Source organism: Oncorhynchus gorbuscha, linkage group LG14 (genome assembly GCF_021184085.1).
Source record: "Oncorhynchus gorbuscha isolate QuinsamMale2020 ecotype Even-year linkage group LG14, OgorEven_v1.0, whole genome shotgun sequence".
NCBI classification, from domain to species: Eukaryota; Metazoa; Chordata; class Actinopteri; order Salmoniformes; family Salmonidae; genus Oncorhynchus; species Oncorhynchus gorbuscha.
Window position 1 is genome coordinate 40,703,093 of NC_060186.1, and position 26,141 is coordinate 40,729,233.

General features: G+C 41.6%; 1 protein-coding gene across 3 annotated transcripts; it reads left to right on the top strand.

The window, feature by feature from the left end:
- Positions 1-434: 434 nt before the first annotated feature.
- On the top strand, positions 435-25,722 carry LOC123994937 (papilin-like). 3 transcript variants are annotated; one of them, XM_046298069.1, is made up of 13 exons: positions 435-502; positions 2,944-3,005; positions 3,393-3,502; positions 3,599-3,659; positions 3,886-3,988; positions 5,944-6,074; positions 10,553-10,855; positions 13,856-14,032; positions 17,855-18,005; positions 19,421-19,492; positions 21,781-21,928; positions 22,184-22,262; positions 25,273-25,722. In XM_046298069.1, exons 2-13 carry the CDS (start codon positions 2,949-2,951, stop codon positions 25,549-25,551), a joined length of 1,671 nt encoding a protein of 556 aa, XP_046154025.1. In that variant the 5' UTR covers positions 435-502; positions 2,944-2,948; the 3' UTR covers positions 25,552-25,722. The 3 variants fall into 3 exon arrangements, with proteins under 3 accessions (XP_046154025.1, XP_046154023.1, XP_046154024.1); XM_046298067.1 differs by having other exon boundaries at positions 437-569; XM_046298068.1 differs by lacking the exon at positions 435-502 and adding an exon at positions 506-569 and having other exon boundaries at positions 2,919-3,005.
- Positions 25,723-26,141: the final 419 nt, after the last annotated feature.

The window sequence follows — 26,141 nt, forward strand, 5'->3', positions numbered from 1 at the left end:
CTGTTAATTGAAATGCATTCCAGGTGACTACCTCGTGAAGCTGGTTGAGAGAATGCCAAGAGTGTGCATAGATGTCTTCAGGACAAAGGGTGGCAACATTGTAAGAATCACAAATCTAAAATATATTTTGATTTGTTTAAAAAAAATTGGGTTACTACGTTACTATGTGTTATTTCATCATTTTGATGTCTTCACTATTCTACAATGTAGAAAATAGTAAAAATTAAAAATTAAAAAAGGAAAACCCTTGAATGAGTAGGTGTTCTAAAACTTTTGACTGGTAGTGTATACATGCATCGTCATCTCCTGATAAAAATAAATATGAAAGGCAAAGTGAGCGAAGGGGAAAATCCAAGTGGAAAGGATCCAGTGAATAGGATATAAAAGGTGTTAATTTCATGCAAGGAGTTCATTGTAACCTGACACCTGTAGCTAACAGCTTTGAGAGCTGAGAGGTGGAGTGGACAGATAACTGAGTGTCAGTCGCTGTCCTGTCTTCTGGGTGAGTGCACTTCCTTCTAGGATGCTGGGCAAGAGGCTTGGATTTAAACTACAGAGATATTGATAAGGTACTATTGAATGATGATCATATATTCTATTATCATGTTCTCATACTCGTTACATTTTTGGAAACATTTTAGGGAATGTGTCTTTTGTGGTGACAAGTGGTTATTTTGTCTTCTCTGTGTATGTTAAAGCTGTCTGTGTGGCCTGTATGTAAAAGATACGCACCAATAGTATGTAGTCGTAGGAACAATTAAATAAGGCAAATTACAATTTCAGCTTAGAGCGATTTCTTGGTGAATTTTGAATTAAAATATATTTAATATTTCAGATTCTTCAAAGTAGCCACCCTTTTCCTTGATGACAGCTTTGCACACTCTTGGCATTCTCTCAACCAGCTTCACCTGGAATGATTTTCCAACAGTCTTGAAGGAGTTCCCACTTATGCTGAGAACTTGTTGGCTGCTTTTCCTTCACTCTGCGGTCCAATTGGGTTGAGGTCTGGGGGATTGTGGAGGCCAGGTCATCTGATGCAGCACTCCTTCACTCTCCTTCTTAGTCAAATAACCCCTACACAGCCTGGAGGTGTGTTTTGGGTCATTGTGCTTCTACACCTTCCTTGCTTGCTGTTTGGGGTTTTAGACTGGGTTTCTGTACAGCACTTTGTGACATCATCTGATGTAAGAAGGGCTTTATAAATACATTTGATTGAATTTGATTGATTGTCCTGTTGAAAAACAAAGGATAGTTCCACTAAGCACAAACCAGATGAGATGGTGTATTGCTACAGAATGCTGTGGTAGCCATGCTGGTTAAGTGTGCCTTGAATTCGAAAATAAATCACAGACAGTGTCACCAGCAAAGCAACCCCACACCATCACACCTCCATGCTTCACTGTGGGATCTACACATGTGGAGATCATCCATTCAACTACTCTGCGTCTCACAAAGACAAGGCGGATGGAACCAAAAATCACAAATTTGGACTCATCAGACCAAAAGACAGATTTCCACCGGTCTAATGTCCATTGTTCGTGTTTCTTGGCCCAAGCAAGTCTCTTCTTATTATTGGTGTCCTTTAGTAGTGGTTTCTTTGCAGCAATTCGACCATGAAAGCCTGATTCACGTAGTCCCCTCTGAACAGTTGATGTTGAGATGTGTCTGTTAGATGAACTCTGTGAAGCATTTATTTGGGCTGCAATTTCTGATGCTAAAGAACTTATTCTCTGCAGCAGAGGTAACTCTGGGTCTTCCTTTCCTGTGGCGGTCCTCATGAGAGCCAGTTTCCTCATAGCGCTTGATGGTTTTTGCGACTGCACTTGAAGAAACTTTCAAAGATTGACTGACCTCAATGTCTTAAAATAATGATGGACTGTCATTTCTCTTTGCTTATTTGAGCTGTTCTTAAATCCATACATTTATTTACCCTTTATTTAACTAGGCAAATCAATTAAGAACAAATTCTTATTTACAATGACGGCCTAACCCAGACGACACTAGGCCGCCTATGGGACTCCCAATCACAGCCGGATGTGATACAGCTTGGAATCGAACCAGGGTCTGTAGTGACGCCTCTAGCACTGAGATGCAGTGCCTTCGAACGTTGCGCCACTCAGACTTGGCATTTTACCAAAAAGGGGTATCTTCTGTATACCAACCCTACTTTGTCACAACACAACTGATTGGCTCAAACACATTAAGAATTAAAGAAATTCCACAAATGTACTTTTAACAAGTTGGTTTAGAGAACACCAAGAGTGTGCATAGCTATCATCAAGGAAAAGAGTGGCTACTTTGAAGAATCTCAAACATAAGGTGTATTTTAATTTGTTTAACAATTTTTGGTGTTATTTCATCATTTTGATGTCCACACTATTATTCTACAATGTAGAAAATAATCATAAATAATGAAACCTGGAATGAGTAGGGGTGTCCAAAACGTTTGATTGGTACTGTATGTAATCGTATTAATCCGAAAGTTCATCAGATGTTAAATGAAACGCGTTAAAGCGACATTTCACAAATGTTTTCCTTCATATTCATCATCTCAAGTGCCACCCCGACATAAACATTTGTTGACTGTTTCTATGTTTTCCAGTAAAATAGACAGAAGAAGCTAAGTGTTTCTATTGACAACACCGGTGTACACGATGTGATTTTAACCAATTATGACTAGGAATTGCATACTAATTGTCTACAAACGTTATTCTAATTAGTTGATGCTATCATTGGAAACACATTCTCTTCCTTTATATTTTTTTTTTACTACAAAACATAAAAAATGCGTCATGTTCACATGCTGATGTTGGGGAGATGATGGAGATGATGAACATGAAGTTGAACATTTTAGAAATGTCCCTTTAAAAGGACATTGCTGGTAAGGTCTTTACAATCTGTGGCTTTCTTCAATGCAGTACTATCATTGCACTTACTCCCTAGTAAACATGGGCATCCTACTGGTCCTGGTTCTCCTGCAGTTACTGGCTGTACCATCATTCTCTGTAAGTGATACTTATTTGATTGTATTATTCTGTACAAAGTACAAAGTACAAACTGGAAATACAGTACATATGATAATCTAATAATACCACATACACATAAAATATTTAAAAAAAAATACAACACAACTCAATAGCATACAATACAGTTCAAGTTTACACTGTGAATGTACACACACACAAATAGTATGATTCTGTTTACAAAAACAGCTGGAATGTGGGGATTTTCTATCTTTACCGTACTGGTGTATAATAAGGGTTTGTGTAATGATATGGAATGGTTTGTGGTGATAGGATGTTTTCCAGTTGCTATTCTGGTGTAGAGTACTGTGTGTACTAGTGCACAGTGGTGTCTCAGTGCTTGATGTGCTGGCTGCTGTTGTGTTCCAGCTAACATCACCCAGCAATGACTACTGGGGGGAGTATGGGGCTTATGGGGCGTGCAGTCGCCCCTGTGGCACTGGAGTAGCCATGAGGATCAGGCAATGTATCACTGCAAGGTAAAAGAAAGAGAGAGAGAGACAGCATGCAAGTGAGAGAGAGAGTGTATATGATGATTGTGTGTCTTTCTGACTCTACTTCTCTTTGACTTGCAGGACAGATGGAGGAAACAACTGCGTGGGATCTTCAAAATCTTACCGCATCTGTAATATGCAGGTGCACACACACAGGCACACACACACACACACACACACACACACACACACACACACACACACACACACACACACACACACACACACACACACACACACACACACACACACACACACACACACACACACACACACACACACACACACACACACACACACACAATCTCTCTCTCTGTTTCCGATGTAAACACTAACAGACGGACATTGTCTGTAATTGCTCCATGCAGGCATGTCCAGCGGGATCCAGGGATTTCCGTGAGGAGCAGTGTGCCCAGTTTAGTAGGATGGACTTCCAGGGCAAACGTTACACCTGGCTGCCTTACCATGGAGGTACAATACGGATTATATACTGTATTGCCATATTATTTTTTAGTACTTTGATGCTATTTTCACAAGTATGTGGGGGGATTTTCTACACTCTTAGTACAAAACTCCAAACTGGTAACACTTGTAACGAAGCAAGTCTCATATTCAAAACCTTTTATTTTGCATTTATTTTGTTTGGATACAACTTTAACATAGGGAAAAAGTACCCAACTGTCATACTTGAGTAAAAGTAAAGATACCTTAATAGAAAATGACTCAAGTAAAAGTTTAAGTCACCCAGTAAAATTCTACTTGAGTAAAAGTCTAAAAGTATTAAAAGTTAAAGTATAAATAATTTCAAATTCCTTTTATTAAGCAATCCAGAAGGCACCATTTTCTTGTTTTTCTTTATTTACGGAAAGCCACAGGCACAGGCCAAAATTCAGACATAATTTACAAACAAAGCATGTGTTTAGTGAGTCTGCCAGATTAGAGGCAGCATGGATGACCAGGGATGTTCGGTTGATAAGTGCGTGATTGGTTAATTTCCTGTCCTGCTAAGCATTCAAAATGTAATGAGTACTTTTGGATGTCAAGGAAAATGTATGGAGTAAAAAGTACAATATTTTCTTAAGTTATGTAGTGGAGTAAAAGTAGTAAAAAATATAAATAGTAAAGTACAGATACCCAGAAAAACGACTTAAGTAGTACTTTAAAGTATTTTTTACTTAAGTACTTTACACCACTGCTTTTACCACGCAACCTTTGATCCAAAATATGTTTACTGTGAAATATGAGCACGTTGATTTAACCACCAAAAGACAACATAATGACATAATGATATATTCTCCATTTTGTTGTTTTAACAACCAGTCAATCAAATAGCAAAACATGCAAGATACGTGTTTAAAAATTGCCCGTTGAATGGATTGTGCTACAGTACTGTAAATTGCCAATGTTTACCGACACCGGCCATATTTAATGGGTGTTGTACACTATAGCTTAAGACATGCAGCTAGCTAGGTAAACAATGAACCTAGTAAACAACGTGTAAGATCACACGTGTCACGTAACTTTAGCTAATGAGCCAGCCAGCCAACGTTAGCTAGTTAAACAACAATGAGCACAGTGACAATTGAATTCATTACTACCCTGCATGAAAATGCTTGGAGCTAACCAACCAGGTTCAATGTTAGCTAGCTAACAATAGGCTCTAACTAGAAAAGCAAACGGCTCTGGGATATGAATATGAATAATAACGTAAACTAGGAAGCCAGCCAGCTAATATTAGCTAGCTAGCTAACAGTACACCGTTGATCACACCTTAGATTTTTGAAGGGTCAATTTATGTAGGTGTTGCAAGTGTATTGCCTAATGTTAATACGGTGTAATGTACTGTAATTTACAGTACTGTAGCATATTATATTCAAAGGGCAATTTTGAAACGTGTATCTTGTATTTTCTGCTATTGGATTAACTGGTTGTTAAAACAACTAAAATGTGAAAAAATTATTATGTTGTGTTTCGGTGATTAAATCAATGATGTTGTGGTATTTCACAGTAAAATTATATAGACAATCATATCAAAAGTAATGTGAGCATTGCATTGTGATAAGCAGTTACTCTATATGAACACATATTCCAATGCGAAACCTGTATTTCTAGGTGTAAAAGTGACTATGATTTTGTGTGTTGTACGTAGTCAATTGAAATTGCTCTTAGAATTTTGAAACGACTGCCTTTTTGATGATCTGTTTTGACTTTTGTGTTGTCAAAATGTACCACATACTTGTGAAAAGCTATTGAATAAAACTGTAATATTGATGCAAATAATAGTTCAACATTTCACTATGGATTATTACCCATAACCACATTACCCATACACAAAGAAATACTCATGTACTTTGTTGTTTACCTGTTGTTGTTTACCTGTTGTTGTTTACCTGTTGTTGTTTACCTGTTGTTGTTTACCTGTGAAGCGTCCAACCCATGTGAGCTGAACTGCGTCCCCCGCGGAGAGAACTTCTTCTACAGACACAGGCCTTCCGTGGTGGACGGGACACCCTGCTATGTGGGGCGCAGTGACATCTGTATCAACGGCATCTGCAAGGTTAGTAGTTAGTACTTTCCCACTGAGCACACTTTGGTTGAATCAACGTTGTTTCCATGTCATTTCAATTCAATTACGTTGAACCGGCGTGGAATAGACGTTGAATCGACATCTGTGTCCACCGGGTAGGTACTTACTTCAACTTGCTTGTTGAATTGGAAAATACATTAGAAATGTTATCTTTCTGATGACGGCAACACACCAAAATGCACGGGGCTGTTTTAGTGGGTAAAGTGCAAGCACCTTAAACACAAATGCAATACATGTCTTTGTATCTGTCTATCCCCTTTCACTGAAATGTATCATTTTAAATGTTTAGGTCTCTTTTACAGATGAGCCATGAATTACAGAAATTACAGAAAATACACACATCAACATAAAAAAACATAAATGCAAGCAGAAAGAAAAACCTGCTTGTCTCTACCCCCTCCAGGTGTCGCTTATTATCCCCGGTGTATTTATCCCTGTGTTTCCTGTCTCTCTGTGCCAGTTCGTCTTGTTTTACCAAGTCAACCAGCGTTTTCCTAGCTCCTGTTTTTCCCAGGCTCTGTTTTTTCCTAGCTCTCCTGCTTTTGACCCTTCCTTGTCCTGACGCCGAACCCGCCTGTCTGACCTCTATGCATGTTCTGACCTCGAGCCTGCCTATCCTCTTGTACTGTTTGGACTCTGATCTGGTTTTTGAACTCCCACCTGTCCCCGACCTGCCTTTTGCCTACCCCTTTTGTTATAATGAATATTGGAGCTCAACCATCTGCCTCCTGTGTCTGCATATGGGTTTCGCCTTGTGTCATGATAGTACGAACTGGCCATGACTGACCCAGCAGACTTGGACCAGCTCCGTCATGTTGTCTCCCAGCAGGGAGCCACCATTGGGAGGCATGAAGAGCTACTGCTGGACCTTTTGGAAGGGCTTCGTTCCCTGACGGAACGCCACGACCAAGGGTTCAAGGCTATTATGGAGCAAATCTGTGAATTAGCTCATAGGCAGCATACTACATCTGAGACCTCCCAACCACCCAGTAATCTTTCTGCTACTAGTGGTTTTGTTCAACCTCCCTGGCTCCCCGAAAACCCCACTTACCTCCTCCGGAGCGCTATGTAAGCAATCCTGGTAGCTGCTGGGCATTCCATCCCCAATGCTCCTTCATTTTTAACTCCAGCCCTCTTCGTTCCTGTCGGACCGATCGAAGATAGCGGTTTTAATCACGCTAATGTCTGGAAGGGCGCTTTCCTGGGCAATGGCTGTGTGGGAACAGCAATCCGCTGTGTGCCATAGCTTGGAGGAATTCATGGCAGAAGTGAGGAAGGTTTTTGATTCTCTGGTGCCCGGGTGGGAGGCGGCTCAAACTACTGCTGGTACATCAGAACTCCCGTAGTGTGGCAGACTACGTAGTAGATTTTTGCACATTGGCCGCCAAGAGTTCCTGGAATCCAGAGGCTCACACCTTCCTCCATGGACTGTTGGATGGGATAAAGGATGAGCTCGCAGCTCAGGAAATACCACGGGCCCTCGATTCCCTCATCGTCCTGGTGATTAGGATTGATGGGCGCCTACGAGAATGCCGGTGTGAAAGGACGTTGGGTTTGTCTGCTGATGCTGGCACACGTCCTAAGGAAACCGTAAATCCCCGACGTGTGTATTTCAGAGTAGAGCTCAAACACCCAAGGTTCCCCGAGAATCATCGGCGACGAGTGAGTTGGATACTCCTGAGCCCATGCAACTGGGAAGAGCTAGGTTATCGGTGAGGGAACGCTCACATAGGCTGAATTCTAACTGTCTCTCCGGGTGCTCACTGACTCTGGGGCTGATGTACAGTGGGGCAAAAAAGTATTTAGTCAGCCACCAATTGTGCAAGTTCTCCCACTTAAAAAGATGAGAGGCCAGTAATTTTCATCATAGGTACACTTCAACTATGACAGACAAAATTAGGGGAAAAAAATCCAGAAAATCACATTGTGGGATTTTTAATGAATTTATTTGCAAATTATGGTGTAAAATAAGTATTTGGTCAGTAACAAAAGTTTATCTCAATACTTTGTTATCTGCCCTTTGTTGGCAATGACAGAGGTGAAACGTTTTCTGTAAGTCTTCACAATGTTTTCACACACTGCTGGTATTTTGGCCCATTCCTCCATGCAGATCACCTCTAGAGCAGTGATGTTTTGGGGCTGTTGCTGGGCAACACAGACTTATGGATGCTAGCATGGTTTCGGAATGAGGTATTCCCACTCAACTTCTCTTTGTCCCCATGGATGCAAGGGCACTGAACGGCCGCTATATTGGAAGAGTCACCCATAGCACAGTGCCCGTTCATATACGGATATCAGGAAACCACAGTGAGACCATACAGTTCCTCCTCATAATTAAAAAAATATATATTATATATATTTTTTTAATTTTCCTGTGGTTTTGGGATTCTGTTATCGACTGGACCACGAGCTCCATCCTGTGTTGGAGCCCAGGATCTGCAGAGAATAATGGGAGAAACTCCCTAAATACAGGTGTGCCAAGCTCATAGTGTCATACCCAAGAAGACTTGAGGCTGTAATTGCTGCCAAAGGTGCTTCAACAAAGTACTGAGTAAAGGGTCGGAATACTTATGTAAATGTGACATTTAAGTTTTTTTTTCATGAATTTGCAAAGAAAAATCTAAAAACCTGTTTCTGCTTTGTCATTATGAGGTATTGTATGTAGATTGATGAGGGGGAAAAACAATGTAATACATTTTAGAATAAGGCTGTAATGTAACAAAATGTGGAAAAAGACAACTGGTCTGAATACTTTCTGAATGCTCTGCAATTCATGTCAATGGCCTAATAGTACAGTAGAGCTCTTTTGACTTGCACACAATATAGCTGGGTTACCCTGTCTTGTCCCTAAGGGTCCACGGCCCTGCGGCGCCCCAACACACCCCACTCAGCTTTAGGATCTTAGTGAAACCTTCTTTATTGGTTTCGGGTGTGTTAGGCCAAGGCTAGAGTGACAACAGTACAGCAGACCTCCAGGGCCAGGACTGAGCAGCCCAGCAGCTAGGGATTGCCTAAAAACACTCAAAATCTTGTAATAAATGCTAGGTTACACAATTTCTTCTGATAAGTCTCCAGTATCAACATTTCCAACAAAACAAAAACAGGTTAAAGGGAGAATCTGTAGACATATTGAGATAAAAGAACAGACTCTTTGCCAGAATTCAGCCAGCCTTCCCAAGATCATAGCCTAATAATCCCCAGTTTACAATTGGCTCATTCATCCCCCTCCTCTCCCCTGTAACTATTCCCCAGGTCGTTGCTGCAAATGGGAACGTGTTCCCAGTCAACTTACCTGGTAAAATAACAGATAAATAAAATAGCATATTGAAACATGTTCCCTTCTGTGTTTAACACCTCCAGCAGAGGAAGTACATTTCAGAGGGCATGATATTCAGTTTCACTGGCATATAGTACTTTCTATGGATGGTCTTAAACTGCAGTAATTTATGTCTGAGATATGAACATGACTGGGCATTCTAACATCTCTGCATCTATTCATCATCATTAGCGTCTCTCAGGTCTTCCTCACATTTTTGTTTTACATGTTTTGTGTCACCAAGAAAAGCCTCTATCAACCCTTGATACAGTTTTGAAATCAACTTTAGAGGTTTGTCACACTGCCTTAAATTTGTTTCAGTCTTTGAAGCTTCTTGTTTGTCCAGTGTTTACTGCACAGAGAGAAAAAGTGTTGTATCTGCAAAAGTTCCCTTCTGCGCCGTCAGAGACTGGTCTTCACTGGTTCTCCGACCCTGCTGTGAACCCTGTCACCATCTGATTCTGTCAGATGACAGATGACAGATGACAAAACAAAAACAAAAACAATTAAAAAAAAAAAAAAAAATTGATGAGGCATGACAAAGAAATACTTGTGTACATTTATACGTTATATATTATCCAATAATAGAATCAATGGTTCAACAATTGAAATGACCATTATTCCCAGATCCCAGATTGTAGCCTACACATTAACCTGATCCTACTAAGACATTATGAGCATAGTGTTGTTTACTGACTTTTCACCATGACAGTGTAGAGCTGTTTATACTATGTCAGTGTGAAAGTAGGGAATTAGCTAGGGAAACTGTCAGATCAATAACATTACTATACTGACTAAAAACAAACATTGCGTTGAGAAAACATTTGGCAGCTGGTTTCATCGTTTGATTCAGGTCTAGTGTGATTAAGCAAAAATAAAATAGCTAAAGTTAGTGTGTGAAGTGGCAGCCAAAGCTCCATTCCGGGTGTGTACAGGAGGACTTGGCGTGGCTCCTGGTGCAGGGTTGGGGCTGCCATCGGGGGCAGGAGTGTCCCGGGCCTGTCCTGGGGATGGGAGTAGGGAGGATAACCAAAACTAGCATGGGAGGGAGGTTGTGGGGGGGAATATAACTGTGTCATCTGTTCAGGGATGTTGTTTGACCATGTAATCCTCCTATATTTTCCTTCTCTAGGCTGTGAGAAATGGAGAAATCATTGGCATGGACCGCGATGTGGCGCCTGCCACTCCCGCTGCCAACCTCCGCTACCGCGAGCCCCTCACGTATGCCTACACATACAGTGCCTGGTCCGAGTGCTCGGCCCCCTGCAACAGTGGCACCCAGCACCGCAGCGTGCAGTGCATGGTACAGGACTCGATGGCACCCCATGTGGTGGATGACTCTTACTGCGTCTCCCAGCAACTGCCCAGGCCGGAAAGCCAGCAGGCCTGCAACCAGCAAGGATGTGCCGAGTACAGCGTGTCCAGCTTCAGTGTGGTGGGTACCTGGGGGGACCAGTATGGTCGGTATAGTGAGACTGTTACCAGTATTATTACTAGTATGATTATAAGACTAAAGGGTGGCTGTGGAAGTGTGGTGGGTTACCAGTCAGACCTGGGTCGAATACATAATGTAATGTCAAATACTTTGAGTTGCAATGGATTTAGTTTAGCCGGTACCAATGGAATAGTCCCAAAATTACATACTCCAAACTAACTTACATTTACGTTATATTTGTTTCATAACAAAACTGGAAGGACAAAATCTGTCCTGTGAAGTCAACAAAGCAAATAAATATTGCATGTAACAAACAGTTACATGGCCTACAGCATGGTCAAGCAAGTTAATGTTTCTGCCATTTTACTAAACTACTAATTTAGAACCATGGCGTTAAGCAAGTCAGCACAAAGGAAACAGGAGCATTGCCTCCGCTATTCCAGCACCATTTCCTCTTAAACATTGAAACATCATCAAATCAACAAGGTTGTATGCAATTTATGCTTAGTTTAATACAGTGAAAACAAACGTAAATATACCAAAAACTATTTAGTCCAATCAACAAACTATACTGGAAACAATAAAACACTATGAAAAATCAGGGAAACTTGGCCTGGTATTCAAAGCTGACTTTGAAAAGACTTTTGATAAAGTATGACTGGAATTTATACATACATGCCTGGAATATTTAAATTTTAGAGAATCGCTTATACAATGTGTTAAAGTCATGTGTAGTAATCTTAGGTGTAAAATAGTAAATAATGGCCACTTCTCAGAAAGTATTAAACTGTCAAGAGGAGTAAAACAAGGCTGTCCCCTATCAGTATATTTATTTATAATGGCCATCGAAATGTTAGCTATAATATCAACAATAATATCAAGCGGCTAGAAATCCAGAGTTTAAAAAGGTGTCATTGTATGCTGAGGATTCATGTTGTTTTCTTTTAAATCCACAATATGGATCCTTTCACAGCCTCATCTAAGATCTTGATATTTTTTCCTAACCTCTCTGGATTACAACTAAATCATGATATGTGTACTATATTATGTTTTGGATCACAAAAAAAAGTAACTTTTACATTCCCATGTAGTTTACCAATAAAATAGTCTGACGGTGATGCTTACATACTCGGTATTCATATCCTACATACACTACAATACATTTTTATAGGAAAAATCACCCTGATTAACTCTTCAGCCATATCCCAGTTTACCTACTGTATCTTTTGCTTTGATGACAGCATTGCACACTCTTGGCATTCTGTCAACCAGTTTCAACTGGAATGCTTTTCCAACAGTCTTGAAGGAGTTCCCACATATGCTGAGCTTTTCCTCCACTCTGCGATCCAACTCATCCCAAACCATCTCAATTGGGTTGAAGTTGGGTGATTTCTTTAGGCCAGGTCATCTGATGCAGCACTCCATCACTCTCCTTTTTGTTTAATTAGCCCTTACACAGCCTGGAGGTGTGTTGGGTCATTGTCCTGTTGAAAAACAAATGATAGTCACACTAAGCGCGAACCAGATGGGATGGCATATCGCTGCAGAATGATGTGGTAGCCATGCTGGTTAAGTGTGCCTTGAATTCTAAATAAATCCCTGACAGTGTTACCAGCAAAGCAACCTCACACCTCCTCCTCCATGCTTCACAGTGGGAACCACACGTGCAGAGATCATCAGTTCACCACTATGCGTCTCACAAAGAAAAGTGGTTAAGAAGGAAAGAAATTCCACAAGGCATACCTGTTAATTGAATACATGAAGCTGGTTGAGAGAGTGTCACGAGTGTGCAAAGCTGTCAAAGGCAAAAGGTGCCTAACTTGAAGAATCTAAAATACACTTTTTTGGTTACTATGTGATCTCATACGTGTTATTTCACAGGTTTGATGTCTTCACTATTATTCTACAATGCAGAAAATAGTAAAAGAAAGAAAGAAAAACCTTTTAATGAGTAGATGTCCAAACTTTTTACTGGTATTGTCTCTATGGGGGATTGGAAATGATGCAGACAAATACATTGATATTAAAGCTGATATACCCCTTACAAAAATTGGTCCAATCAATGTGGCTGTCAGCGGTACTGATTTCTGTCTCTGTGTGTGCGTGTGAGAGTGTGCATAGACTAGATGAAAGCCAATGTTCATGGGTCTGTCATACGGTACGCTTTTTTGTCATACTTGTTGTCATACTTAAGCTTGCTAGCCTAAGTTCCTCACATGGGCAACAATGAATCAGCTAAGTTAGCTAGTTAACATGAGCCTACATATTACATTTAAATCGTCTCAGTGGCACAATATGAATTCATGATTAGATTCGCCGTCAACATCATTGGCCTGTACAGAGTGTTAAGTCAAAACCACAAGTCCAAATCCCAATCTCCATCCATGACTTAAGAAAAGGTTTAGTAAGCTAGCTTCTGCAGGACAACAACACAAGCTGATCAGAAACACGTTTTGCTTTGGATGTGATTTGATTGGTGTGAAGCCAAATCCAAACTGGCCTCTCTTGGAGTGTTTTGCTGCATCAGGACAACCCACAGTTGAGCTCAGCTCAACGGTGATTGGCTAAATGCTTGCTGGTATCAATCAAAAGGTACGGCGACAACGTCATACTCTTTTGATCCAGACAGCATCAGATACAAGGGCTACACATACTGAAACAGAGGGGCGCCGTTTCCCTTGTTCGGATGATTTCTCCAGTGAGATTGAGACACTTTGAAAACACAGAGATGAAAGATACATTTTCATTGGTGAAATATTTGGGGAAGCTTTGCTTTCCATGGCAACCATGAATACACGCCACTGCTCGTTTGAATCCCTGAGCCGACAAGGTAAAAAATCTGCCACTGTGCCCTTAAGCAAGGCACTTAACTCTATTTTCTCCAATGTAAGTTGCTCTAGATAAGAGCGTCTGCTAAATTATGAAAATGTCAAATGTAAGATTGAGCCATTGATCTTGTTTTGATGCCAAGTTTCCCTATTATATATTTCCCATTCCCAGTGTTCGGTGACCTGTGGGGACGGCCAGCAGACCAGGGAGGTGGTTTGCGTGGGGGCAGGAGGGGAGCGCTTTGGGGACCAAGCCTGCGGTGGTCTGGTACGCCCACCTGCAGTCCAGGCCTGCCGAAAGCCAGCCTGCCACATCCACATCAGCTGGCACGTCCATGACTTCGGACTGGTAACAAGAGAGCTACATTTTGTTGTTTGTTAAATTGTTCCACATTGTTGCTTTGGCAATACATACAAGTCATTTTGTCATGTCAACAAAGCATTTTGAATTGGAGAGGGATGTTCGACCTCATACTATACCAGAGGAGGCTGGTGAGAGGAGCTATAGGAGGACGGACTCATTGTAATGGCTGGAATCAATGGAACAGCGTCAAACGTGGTTTCCATATGTTTGATACCATTCCACTTACTCCATTCCGGCCATTACAATGAGCCTGTCCTCCTATAGCTCCTCCCATCAGCCTCCTCTGTACTATACCCTTATGTAGGATCTCTATAACAGAGACACAGGAATAGAAAAAAGGAGTAGTCTAAACATGAAACCATACCACCTAATGGGTGATAAAATGGAGTGCTAAATAAAGTGGAAGTAATCAGGGAGTGATGAAGTCCAGGTGTGCCTCATGATTGGATGCAGGTGTGCGTAATTGTGGTTGCCAGACGTGCTTAATGATGGGGTTGCCAGGACCGTCGGTAAGTAGACAGGCGACGTCAATTACCAAAGTGGGAGTAGAAGTGACAGTACATCCCCTCCGCACACGTACGGCTCTAGTCGCAGGACGACGCCGGCCATGGGGACTGCTCCGAGTGCAAGAAGTGGGCTGGTCTGGTCAGTGAAGGTGTAAATCTGAGAGGATGTTGGGATCTAGAATGTTGTCCCCCGGAACCCAACACCTCTGGATTGTACCCCTCCCAATCTACCAGGTACTGGAGCCTACCCTCACAATGGCAGGAGTCCAGGAGGGATCTGACAGCATAAGCGGGGCTTCCCTCGATGTCCAGGGGAGGTGGGTCATGGGGGGCTGAATCAGCCAGGGAACCAGGAACCACCGGCCTGAGGAGGAAAACGTGAAAAGAGGGTGAGATCCAATAGTTAGTGGGAATCTGTAATCTGTATGTTACCTCATTGACCCTCCGGAGCACTTTGAATGGCCCCACAAACCAAGGGCTCAGCTTCCGGCAGGGCAGGAAGAGCAGGAGGTTCCTGGTGGAGCCAGATGTGATCACCAGGATGGAACACAGGCGCCTCACTGCGGTGATGATCCACCTGCTCCTTCCAGCGGAGGACGGCGCATTGGAGCCTCACGTGGGCAGCGGGGTGAAGTTGAATCTGGTAAAAAAGGGTCCTTCTTGCTTGGCGCGGGTTCAGCCGCCTCGCTTTCCATATGTACTCCAGGTTCCTATGGTCGGGGAGGATGAGAAATGTGTCCGTGGCACCCTTCAACCAGTATTTCCACTCCTCTAATGCCAACTTCACCGCAAGGAGCTCCCAATCAAAGACCATGGTTCCTTTCTGCAAGAAACACTTTTTTAAAGTAGTATGCACATGGATACAATTTTTGTGGATTACATTGAAGTTGTGAAAGGACAGCCCCCACACCCACTTCTGGGGTGTCTACCTCCACCATGAATGAAAGAGTAGGATCTGGGCGGTGAAACGGTGCAGAGGTGAAACGCCCCTTCTGTAGACGGAAGGCCTCATCGGCTGCAGAATTCCACACCAACTTACGGGGACAACCTTTGAGGGGACTCCAAAAACCGTTGTAGTCCCTTTATGGTGGTTGGGACTGGCCATGGCCTGACTGCAGCTACCTTCCTCTCCTCCAAAACCACTCTCTGCAGGCTGATCCTATATCCCAAGAAGGAGACGGCAGCTTGAGGAAGCTGACATTTCTCCGCTTTGACATACAGTTGGTTCTCCAGGAGGCGTTTCAGGACTACCCGGACGTGAGCGATATGCTCCAAGGTGGCCAAGTAGATCAGGATATCACTAATATACACAACCACCTAACGCCCAAGCATTTCTCGAAACACCTCATTCACTAATGCCTGGAACACTGACAGAGCATTGGCTTATCCATAAGGCATCTCTAAGTACTCATAGTGCCCAGATATCATGCTGAAGGTCGTCTTCCATTCATCCCCCTCCCGGATGCAGATCAAATTGTAGGCATTCCACAGGTCCAGCTTGGTAAAACAAAAAAAACAAAAAAACAGAGCCCACGGAGCTGTTTAATGGCGGCCGAGACCAACGGGAGGGGGTAGCGGTTCTTGGTGGTGATGGCATTGAGACCTCTGTAGTGAATACATGGATGAAGACCCCCCTCCTTATTGGCCACGAAGAAGACACCTGCTGAATTAATTTTTTTGTGACTCCTCTCTTTGGCTGGAAAATGGCTGTGTGTGTTTTTGTGACTAGGCTCTGACCTAACATAATCAAATGGTGTGCTTTCGCTGTAAAGTCTTTTTGAAATCGGACACGATGGGTAGATTAAAGAAGTTAAGCTTTAATTTGATGTATTGCACTTCTGAATGTATGAAAGTTACATATTTTAAAAAAAATGTTTGATTTTAGCGCACTGCCTTTTCAGCTGAATGTTGTCGAGGGGTTCCGCTAGCGGAACGTAGCCATAAGAAGTTTTAACCTCTCTGGGATAGGGAGATGCAAATGTCCCACGCAAATGTCCCACAATGTCCCACTTGGCCAATTGCCAGGGAAAATGCAGAGCGCCAGATTCAATTTTCTTTTTAAATACTATAATATTCAAACTTTCATTAAATCACACATGCAGGATAGCAAATTAAAGCTACACTCATTGTGAATCCAGCAAACATGTCCGATTTCAAAAATACTTTTCGGCGAAAGCATAAGAAGCTATTATCTCATGATACCACAGCAGTAAACAAAGAGTAGCATATTTCAACCCTGAAGGCGCTACACAAAATGCAGAAATAAAATATAAAACATGCCTTACCTTTGACGAGCTTCTTTTGTTGGCACTCCAATGTCCCATAAACATCACAAATGGTCCTTTTGTTCGATTAATTCCATCCATATATATCCAAAATGTCAATTTATTTGGCGTGTTTGATCCAGAAAAAAACTGCTTCCAATTTGCGCAAAGTTACAAAATATCTCAAACGTTGCCTGTAAACTTTGCCAAAATATTTCAAACTACTTTTGTAATACAACTTCAGGTATTTTTAAACGTTAATAATCGATCAAATTGAAGACGGGTCTATCAGTTTTCAATAGAGGACGAGAGGAAACTAACACTACTTTTCAAGTCTTGGTCAACTCTCAACAGCGTTACCCAGTTCCAAGATGGCTGTACTTCTTCATTGCACAAAGGAATAACCTCAACCAAATTCCAAAGACTGGTGACATCCATTGGAAGCGGTAGGAACTGCAAACAAGTCCCTAAGAAATATTGTTTCCCCATGAGACCTCACTGAAAAGACAGAGACCTAAAAAAAATCTATTCTGAATGGTTAGTCCTCGGGGTTTTGCCTGCTACATAAGTTCTGTTATACTCAGACATGATTCAAACAGTTTTAGAAACGTCAGTGTTTTCTATACAAATCCACTAATAATATGCATATCTTATATTATTGGCATGAGTAGCAGGAAGTTGAAATTGGGCACGCTATTTATCCAAAAGTTGAAAATACTGCCCCCTATCCCAAAGAGGTTTTAATAGGAAAGACCATGGAGTGAATACAAAAACAGCAGTAGCATCTAAACATGAAAACAATAAACAATACTACCTAATGGGTGACACAACGGAGTGCTAGATGAAGGGGAAGTAATCAGGGTAGTGATGAAGTCCAGGTGTGCTTCATGATGGGGCACAGGTGTGTGTAATGATGGTTTGCCAGGACCGGTGGTTAGTAGACCGGCGATGTCCTACAATTTTCTCTTATCCTTTCTACTTCTGTGTAAATATATCTATCCTCTCTTTCTCTGCTCTCTCTCTCTTCCTCCCTATAGTGCTCTAGGAATTGTGGTGGAGGTGTGCGGGAGAGGAGGGTAATGTGTATGGACACAGACCAGAACCCATATGAGGAAGACAGGTGTACCCCCCACCCTAAACCTGCTACCGTGGAGCACTGTAACACCCAGGCCTGCCATGAACCCCAAAGTGAGTCAAATTCCAGTGTGCATCTATATACACTACCATTCAAAAGTTTGGTGTCACTTACAAATGTCCTGTTTTTTAATGTAAAGCAAAATTAAAATAACATCAAATTGACCAGAAATACTGTGTAGACATTATTAATGTTATAAATGACTATTGTAGCTGGAAACACTTGATTTTTTTTATTGAATATCTACATAGGTGTAGAGACCTGGAACACAGGCCACTCCTGTGTTCCAGTGGCAGGTTGTGTTAGCTAATCAAAGTTGATCATTTTAAAAAGCTAATTGATCATTAGAAAACCCTTTTGCAATTATGTTAGTACAGCTGAAAACTGCTGTTCTGTTTAAAGAAGCAATAAAACTGGCCTTCTTTAGACTAGTGAGTATCTGGAGCATCAGCATTTGTGGGTTGGATTACAGGCTCAAAATGGCCAGAAACAAAGACCTTTCTTCTGAAACTCGTCAGTCTATTCATAGAATGAAGGCTATGCCATGCGAGAACTTATCAAGAAACTGAAGATCTCATACAACGCGATGTACAACTCCCTTCACAGAACAGCGCAAACGGTCTCTAACCAGAATAGAAAGAAGAGTGGGTGCACAACTGAGCAAGAGGACAAGTACATTAGTGTCTAGTTTGAGAAACGGACGCCTCAAGTCCTCAACTGGCAGCTTCATTAAATATTACCCGCAAAACACCAGTCTCAACATCAACATTGAAAAGGCGACTCCGGAATGCTGGCCTTCTAGAAAGAGTTGCAAAGAAAAGGCCATATCTCAGACTGGCCAATAAAAAGAAAACTACATGATTTCACATGTGCTATTTCATAGCTTTGATGTGTTCACTATTATTCTACAATGTAGAAAATAGTAAAATCTTTGAATGAGTGGGTGTGTTCAAACTTTTGCCTGGTCCTGTATATACAAACATACTGAAAACAAATAAACACAACTCGTAAAGTGTTTTTAATGAGCTGAAATAAAAGATCAAATGTTTTATATACACAAAGCTTATTTCTCTCAAATTTTGTGCACAAATTTGTTTACATCCCTGTTAGTGAGAATTTATCCTTTGCAAGAATAGAAAGAAGAGTGGGAGTATTTCTGTATTTAATAAAGCCCTTTTGTGAGGAAAAATTCATTCTGATTGGCTGTGTCTGGCTCCCCAGTGGGTGGGCCTGTGCCCTCCCAGGCCCATCCATGGCTGAGCCCCTGTCCTGTCATGTGAAATCCATAGAATAAGGCCAAATTAATAATACATTTCAATTGACTGATTTCCTACTTTGAACTGTAACTCAGTAAAACCTTTGAAATTGTTGCACGTTGCTTAGATATTTTTTGGTTCAGTATATGTGTATGTATGTGGGGGGGGGGGGGGGGTTCTATTCATGTATCATTGTCTCTCTCTCTGTTTAGGTGTACCAAGTATCCATGACCCAACTGGACATGACAGCACTCTGAGAGGATATGTACCTTATGACTCTTCAGGTACAAGTGTGCGTTAGGGATGTTTTTGTCTCTATGCATGCATGGGCATGTGTATCAATTTGTGTGCGTAATTATAATCATATGTGTGTAGATTGACTTGGGATAATTAAAATACTTCTTAGGGATAGGCGTCCTGCTAGTGGGACAACTTCCTGTGAAACTGGAGGGAGCGCATTTCAAATAAATAATCATACAAATTACTGTTATTAAACATTTTAGGTAAATATAAGTGTCTTTCGGTTGAAAGCTTAAATTCTTGTTAATCTAACTGCATTGTCCGATTTACAGTAGCTATTACAGCGAAAACATGCCATGCGATTGTTTGAGGACGGCGCCTCATGTCAAAATATTTTTCCTCCAGCACAGGTTTCATAAATTCACAAATAGCCATTAAATATTCACTTACTTTTTGAAAATCTTCCCATGATTTGGCATCCAAAGTGTCCCAGCTATAACATGTAGTGTCATTTTGTTGGATAAAATCCTTCTTTATATCCCGAAAAGTCTGTTTAGTTGGCGCCATCGAGTAATCCACTCGTTGAGTAATCCACTCGTTCATCTTGCAGAGAAAGGAATCTGAAAATCTACCCCTAATATGTGTCAACAAGTCAAAATACATTTCTATTTACTCCTCAGATACCCTAAAATGTAATCAAACTATAATAGTTCTAACGGAAAGAAGTATGTTCAATAGGAAACCGATTTTAGCAGTTGTGTCCTGTCTTCATGGCGCATGCAAACACAAATTTCCAAGAATGTGTCCCTGTACTAAAACTGATATTTCTTATTCGTTTTGGAAGTTACAAGCCTGAAGCATTGAACATAGACTGACACCCTGTGGAAGACATAGGAATTGCATCTTGAGTTAATTTTAGTATGCTCTTACACTTGCCATTGAGGATGGTCTCTCTCAAAACAAATTCTGGTTGGTTTTTCTTTGGATTTTCTCCCCCATATATAGTGTTATATTCTCAAACATTATTTTAACATTTCTACAAACTTCAAAGTGTTTTCTTTCCAATGGTACTAATTATATGCATACCCTGGCTTTAAGGTAAAGACAGAAATAGCTTAACAGAAAATTAACTTTTCTATCTCTCCTTACGCTAAAACACCTCTCTTATAGTATGTTCCATTCTCTGTCTAGATAGTGTTGTAATCCATCAAAATATTATAACTACATATTGACAAGACAGGATCCACTAGTCAAAGTGGTATATCAACATCTGAAAATATACTCTCTGGCTAAACATAACTATGGAATTGCTAAATATACGATAGCAAAAATAAACACCTTCAAAACATGTATTATTTACATTTTATTCCATCTACGCTACTGTTCAAAAGCTTGGGGTCACTTAAATGTCCTTGTTTTTTAAAAGAAAAGCACATTTTTTGGCAATTAAAATAACATCAAATTGATCAGAAATACAGCGTAGACATTGTTAATGTTGCTACTATTGTTTTTAAATGGAAAATCTACATAGGCATACAGAGGCCCATTATCAGCAACCATCACTCCTGTGTTCCAATGGCACGTTGTGTTCGCTAATCCAAGTCTGTCATTTTAAAAGGCTAATCGATCATTAGAAAACCCTTTTGCAATTATGTTAGCACAGCTGAAAACTGCTGTCCTGATTAGAAGCAATAAAACGTTCCAGATACTCAACTAGTCTAAAGATGGACAATCAGCATTTGTGGGTTCGATTACAGGCTCAAAATGTCCAGAAACAAAGATTTTCTCCTGAAACTCATCAATCTATTCTTGTTTTGAGAAATTAAGGCTATTTAATGTGAGAAATCACCAAGAAACTGAAGATCTGGTACAATGCTGTGTACTACTCCTTTCAAAAAACAGCGCAAACTGTCTCCAACCAGAATAGAAAGAGGAGTGGGAAGCCCCAGTGCACAACTGAGCAAGAGGACAAGTACATTAGTGTCTAGTTTGAGAAACAGACGCCTCACAAGTCCTCAACTGGCAGCTTCATTAAATAGTACCCGCAAAACACCAGCCTCAATGTCAGTGAAGAGGCGACTCCGGGATGCTGGTCTTCTAAGCCAGAGTTCCTCTGTTCAGTGTCTGTGTCCTTTTGCCCATCTTAACATTTTATTTTTATTGGCCAGTCTGAGATATGGCTTTTTCTTTGCAACTCTGCTAAGGCAAAAGCCAGCATCCTGGAGTCGCCTCTTCACTGTTGACGTTAAGACTTATCGGTACATTAAGTATATAGGCTATTTATATAGATTATCTAAAGATTTAGCCATATGTCTGCGTTTGCTCTCTCTAGCCACTAACACAGTGTACGACCCCTATTCCACCGCTGTGGTTGGTCCTCACTGCTCCCAGTCATACTACGGCTGCTGCCCCGATGGCCACACTTCCTCCAGTGGGCCTAGAGGAGAGGAATGTCCTGCAGATGACTGCGTACGCACCCGGTAAGACCTAGGTGGCATCTGTTCAGTTGGGTGCAACTTTACATAACTTTAAGATAGAGATAACATTGTGTAAAACAGACATGGCATGCAGAGGCATATTAACTTTGTTACTTTGACAGTCCAACTAGTGACATTCACATTCATGGATGCTGTCTGAGTCCATGTTTCTGTCTCACCTACCTTTGTGCCTTTCCATAACAGCTATCTTTTTTTTGTCTACCCTATACCTTACCTGTGTTTGTCTCCGGTTGTCAGGTACGGCTGCTGTCTGGATGGGGTGACTCCTGCTCAGGGTCATAGAAGGGCAGGATGTCCTGATTCCCACCCACTTGCGGTAAGAGCTGCCCACTACCCATTGTGTCAAGACCACTCTTTTTCTTTCACAATCCAAAGCAGTCTATCCATCCCTTTAGATTGGAAAATCTCTCTCTCGAAGTAGATAATAAATAAACAAAAGTGAAACAAACCACACAAATTAACAGTAAACATTATTTTAGAACTTCTGAGTGTAAATACATTTCACATGTCATTATGTCTATATACAGTGTTGTAAAGATGTGCAAATAGTTAAAGTACAAAAGGGACAATGAATAAACAAATATGCCTCTCTCTCAACCAGTCTTTTTCCAATTCAATGTAAGGGCTTTATTGGCATGGGAAACGTATGTTTACATTGCCAAAGCAAGTGAAATGGATAATAAACAAACATTTTTTACAGTAAACATTACACTTACAAAAGTTCCAAAAGAATAAAGATATTTCAAATGTCAAACTATTATTTATATATACAGTGTTGTAATGACATGCAAATAGTTAAAGTACGAAAGGGAAAATAAATAAACATAAATATAGGTAGTATTAACATTGTTTGTTCTTCACTGGTTGCCCTTTTCTTGTGGCAACAGGCCACATATATTGCTGCTGTGACTGCACACTGTGGTATTTCACCCAATAGATATGAGAGTTTATCAAAATTGGATATGTTTTCAAATTCTTTGTGAGTCTGTGTAACCTGAGGGGAAATTCACTGCTCAAAAAATTAAAGGGAATACTTAAACAACACACTGTAACACCAAGTCAATCACACTTCTGTGAAATCAAACTGTCCACTTAGGAAGCAACACTGATTGACAATAAATTGCACATGCTGTTGTGCAAATGGAATAGACAACAGGTGGAAATTATAGGCAATTAGCAAGACACCCCCAATAAAGGAGTGGTTCTGCAGGTGGTGACCACAGACTACTTCTCAGTTCCTATGCTTCCTGGCTGATGTTTTGGTCAGTTCTAAATGCTGGTGGTTCTTTCACTCTAGTGGTAGCATGAGACAGTCTACAACCCACACAAGTGGCTCAGGTAGTGCAGCTCATCCAGGATGGCACATCAATGCGGGCCGTGGCAAGAAGGTTTGCTGTGTCTGTTAGCGTAGTGTCCAGAGCATGGAGGCGCTACCAGGAGACAGGCCAGTACATCAGGAGACGTGGAGGAGGCCGTAGGAGGGCAACAATCCAGCAGCAGGACCGCTACCTCCGCCTTTGTGCAAGGAGGAGCACTGCCAGAGACCTGCAAAATGACATCCAGCAGGCCACAAATGTGCATGTGTCTGTTCAAACGGTCAGAAACAGACTCCATGAGTGTGGTATGAGGGCCCGACGTCCAAAGGTGGGGGTTGTGCTTACAGCCCAACACCCTGCAGGATGTTTGGCATTTGCCAGAGAACACCAAGATTGGTAAATTCGCCACTGGCGCCCTGTGCTCTTCACAGATGAAAGCAGGTTCACACTGAGCACGTGACAGACGTGACAGAGTCTGGAGACACCGTGGAGAATGTTCTGCTGCCTGCAACATCCTCCAGCATGACTGGTTTTGCGGTGGGTCAGTCATGGTGTGGGGTGGCATCTCTTTGGGGGGGCCACACAGCCCTCCATGTGCTCGCCAGAGGTAGCCTGACTGCCATTAGGTACCGAGATGAGATCCTCAGATCCCTTGTGAGACCATATGCTGGTGCGGTTGGCCCTGGGTTCTTCCTAATGCAAGACAATGCTAGACCTCATGTGGCTGGAGTGTGTCAGCAGTTCCTGCAAGAGGAAGGCATTGATGCTATGGACTGGCCCGTCCGTTCCCCAGACCTGAATCCAATTGAGCACATCTGGGACATCATGTCTCGCTCCATCCACCAACGCCACGTTGTACCACAGACTGTCCAGGAGTTGGCGGATGCTTTAGTCCAAGTCTGGGAGGAGATCCCTCAGGAGACCATCCGCCACCTCATCAGGAGCATGCCCAGGCGTTGTAGGGAGGTCATACAGGCACGTGGAGGCCACACACACTACTGAGCCTCATTTTGACTTGTTTTAAGGACATTACATCAAAGTTGGATCAGCCTGTAGTGTGGTTTGCCACTTTAATTTTGAGTGTGACTCCAAATCCAGACCTCCGTGGGTTGATAAATTTGATTTCCATTGATTATTTGTGTGATTTTGTTGTCAGCACATTCAAGTATGTAAAGAAAAAAGTATTTAATAAGAATATTTCATTCATTCAGATATAGGATGTGTTATTTTAGTGTTCCCTTTATTTGTTTGAGCAGTGTCTGTCTCTCTAAGATGGTCATACAATTGGCAGGAGGTTAGGAAGTGTAGCTCAGTTTCCACCTCATTTTGTGGGCAGTGTGCACATAGCCTGTCTTCTCTTGAGAGCCAGGTCTGCCTTCGGCGGCCTTTCTCAATAGCAAGGCTATGCTCACTGAGCCTGTACATAGTCAAAGATTTCAGGTATTCTGCCAGTGTGTACTCTGTTTAGGGCCAAAGAGCATTCCAGTTTGCTCTGTTTTTGGTCAATTCTTTCCAATGTGTCAAGTAATTATCTTTTTGTTTTCTCATGATTTGGTTGGTTCTAATTGTGTTGCTGTCCTGTGGCTCTGTGGTCTGTTTATGAACAGAGCTCCAGGACCAGCTTGCTTAGGGGGTTCCTCTCCAGGTGTACTTCTCTGTAGGTGATGCATGAATTGCATCTTTGGTGGATGTAGAATTTAATGTCTCTTCTCTGGATTTTGATAATTAGCGGGTATCGGCCTTATTCTGCTCTGCATGCATGATTTGGTTTTACGTTGTACAAAAAATATATTTTTGCAGAATTCTGTATGCAGTCTCAATTTGGTGTTTGTCCCATTTTGGGAATTCTTGGTTGGTTGTGCAATGGGTTCTATAACTGATTCTAGTATTTTAGCCAAATCCTAATTGGTATGTCAAATTTTATGTTCATTTTGATGGCATAGAAGGACCTTCTTGCCTTGTCTCTCAGATCGTTCACAGCTCTCACTCTCTCTCTCTTTCACTTTCTAGGACCACTCTCCTCCTGCTCAGTCTGGCCCTATGTGTTCCCTGTCACATGACGCTGGACCCTGTGCCATTTGGACTTCCCGCTTCTACTACAACTCAGCCACTGGCAGTTGCACCCAGTTCTGGTTTGGCGGATGCCAGGGCAATGCCAACAACTTTGTCTCCAAGGACCATTGCCAAAGGAAGTGTGGCGGTGCCGTCGTGACACTAAGAGTGGCATCCCCACACGCACGGTCCGTGAGGGTGAGCACAAGGGCGAGGGCATACCGTGTCCGGTCTTAAGAGACACAAGAAGAATGTGTTTCAGTGACACACATTATCCTTACAGGGGAAAGGAAAAATATGAAGCAATAGGATTTACCTGTTTAATCTGAATGAATGTCTTCCAAAATTTGACCTGCACCATTTCTCTATTCTTTGTCATTGTTGATATCAATAAACTGAACAAATCTGAATCATGGCGTCCTTCTTGTATCATACTTTTTATTTCCTTTTTACAGGGGTGGGAAAAGTACCCAATTTTCATACTTGAGTAAAAGTAAAGATACCTTAATAGAAAATGACTAAAGTAAGTCACCCAGTAAAATACTACTTGAATAAAAGACGACGTATTTGGTTTTAAATCTACTTAAGTATCAAAAGTAAATGTAACTACTAAAACATAATTAAGTAACTAAATGTATAATTTAAATTTCCTTTAAGAAAACCAGATGACGCTATTCTTGTTTTTTAAATGTATTTACAGATAGCCAGGGGCACACTTATCTCCCAAACAAAATGTACAAACAAAGCATGTGTTTAGTGAGTCTGCCAGATCAGGGGCAGTAGGGATGACCAGGTATATTCTCTTGATAAGTGTGTGAATTGGACCA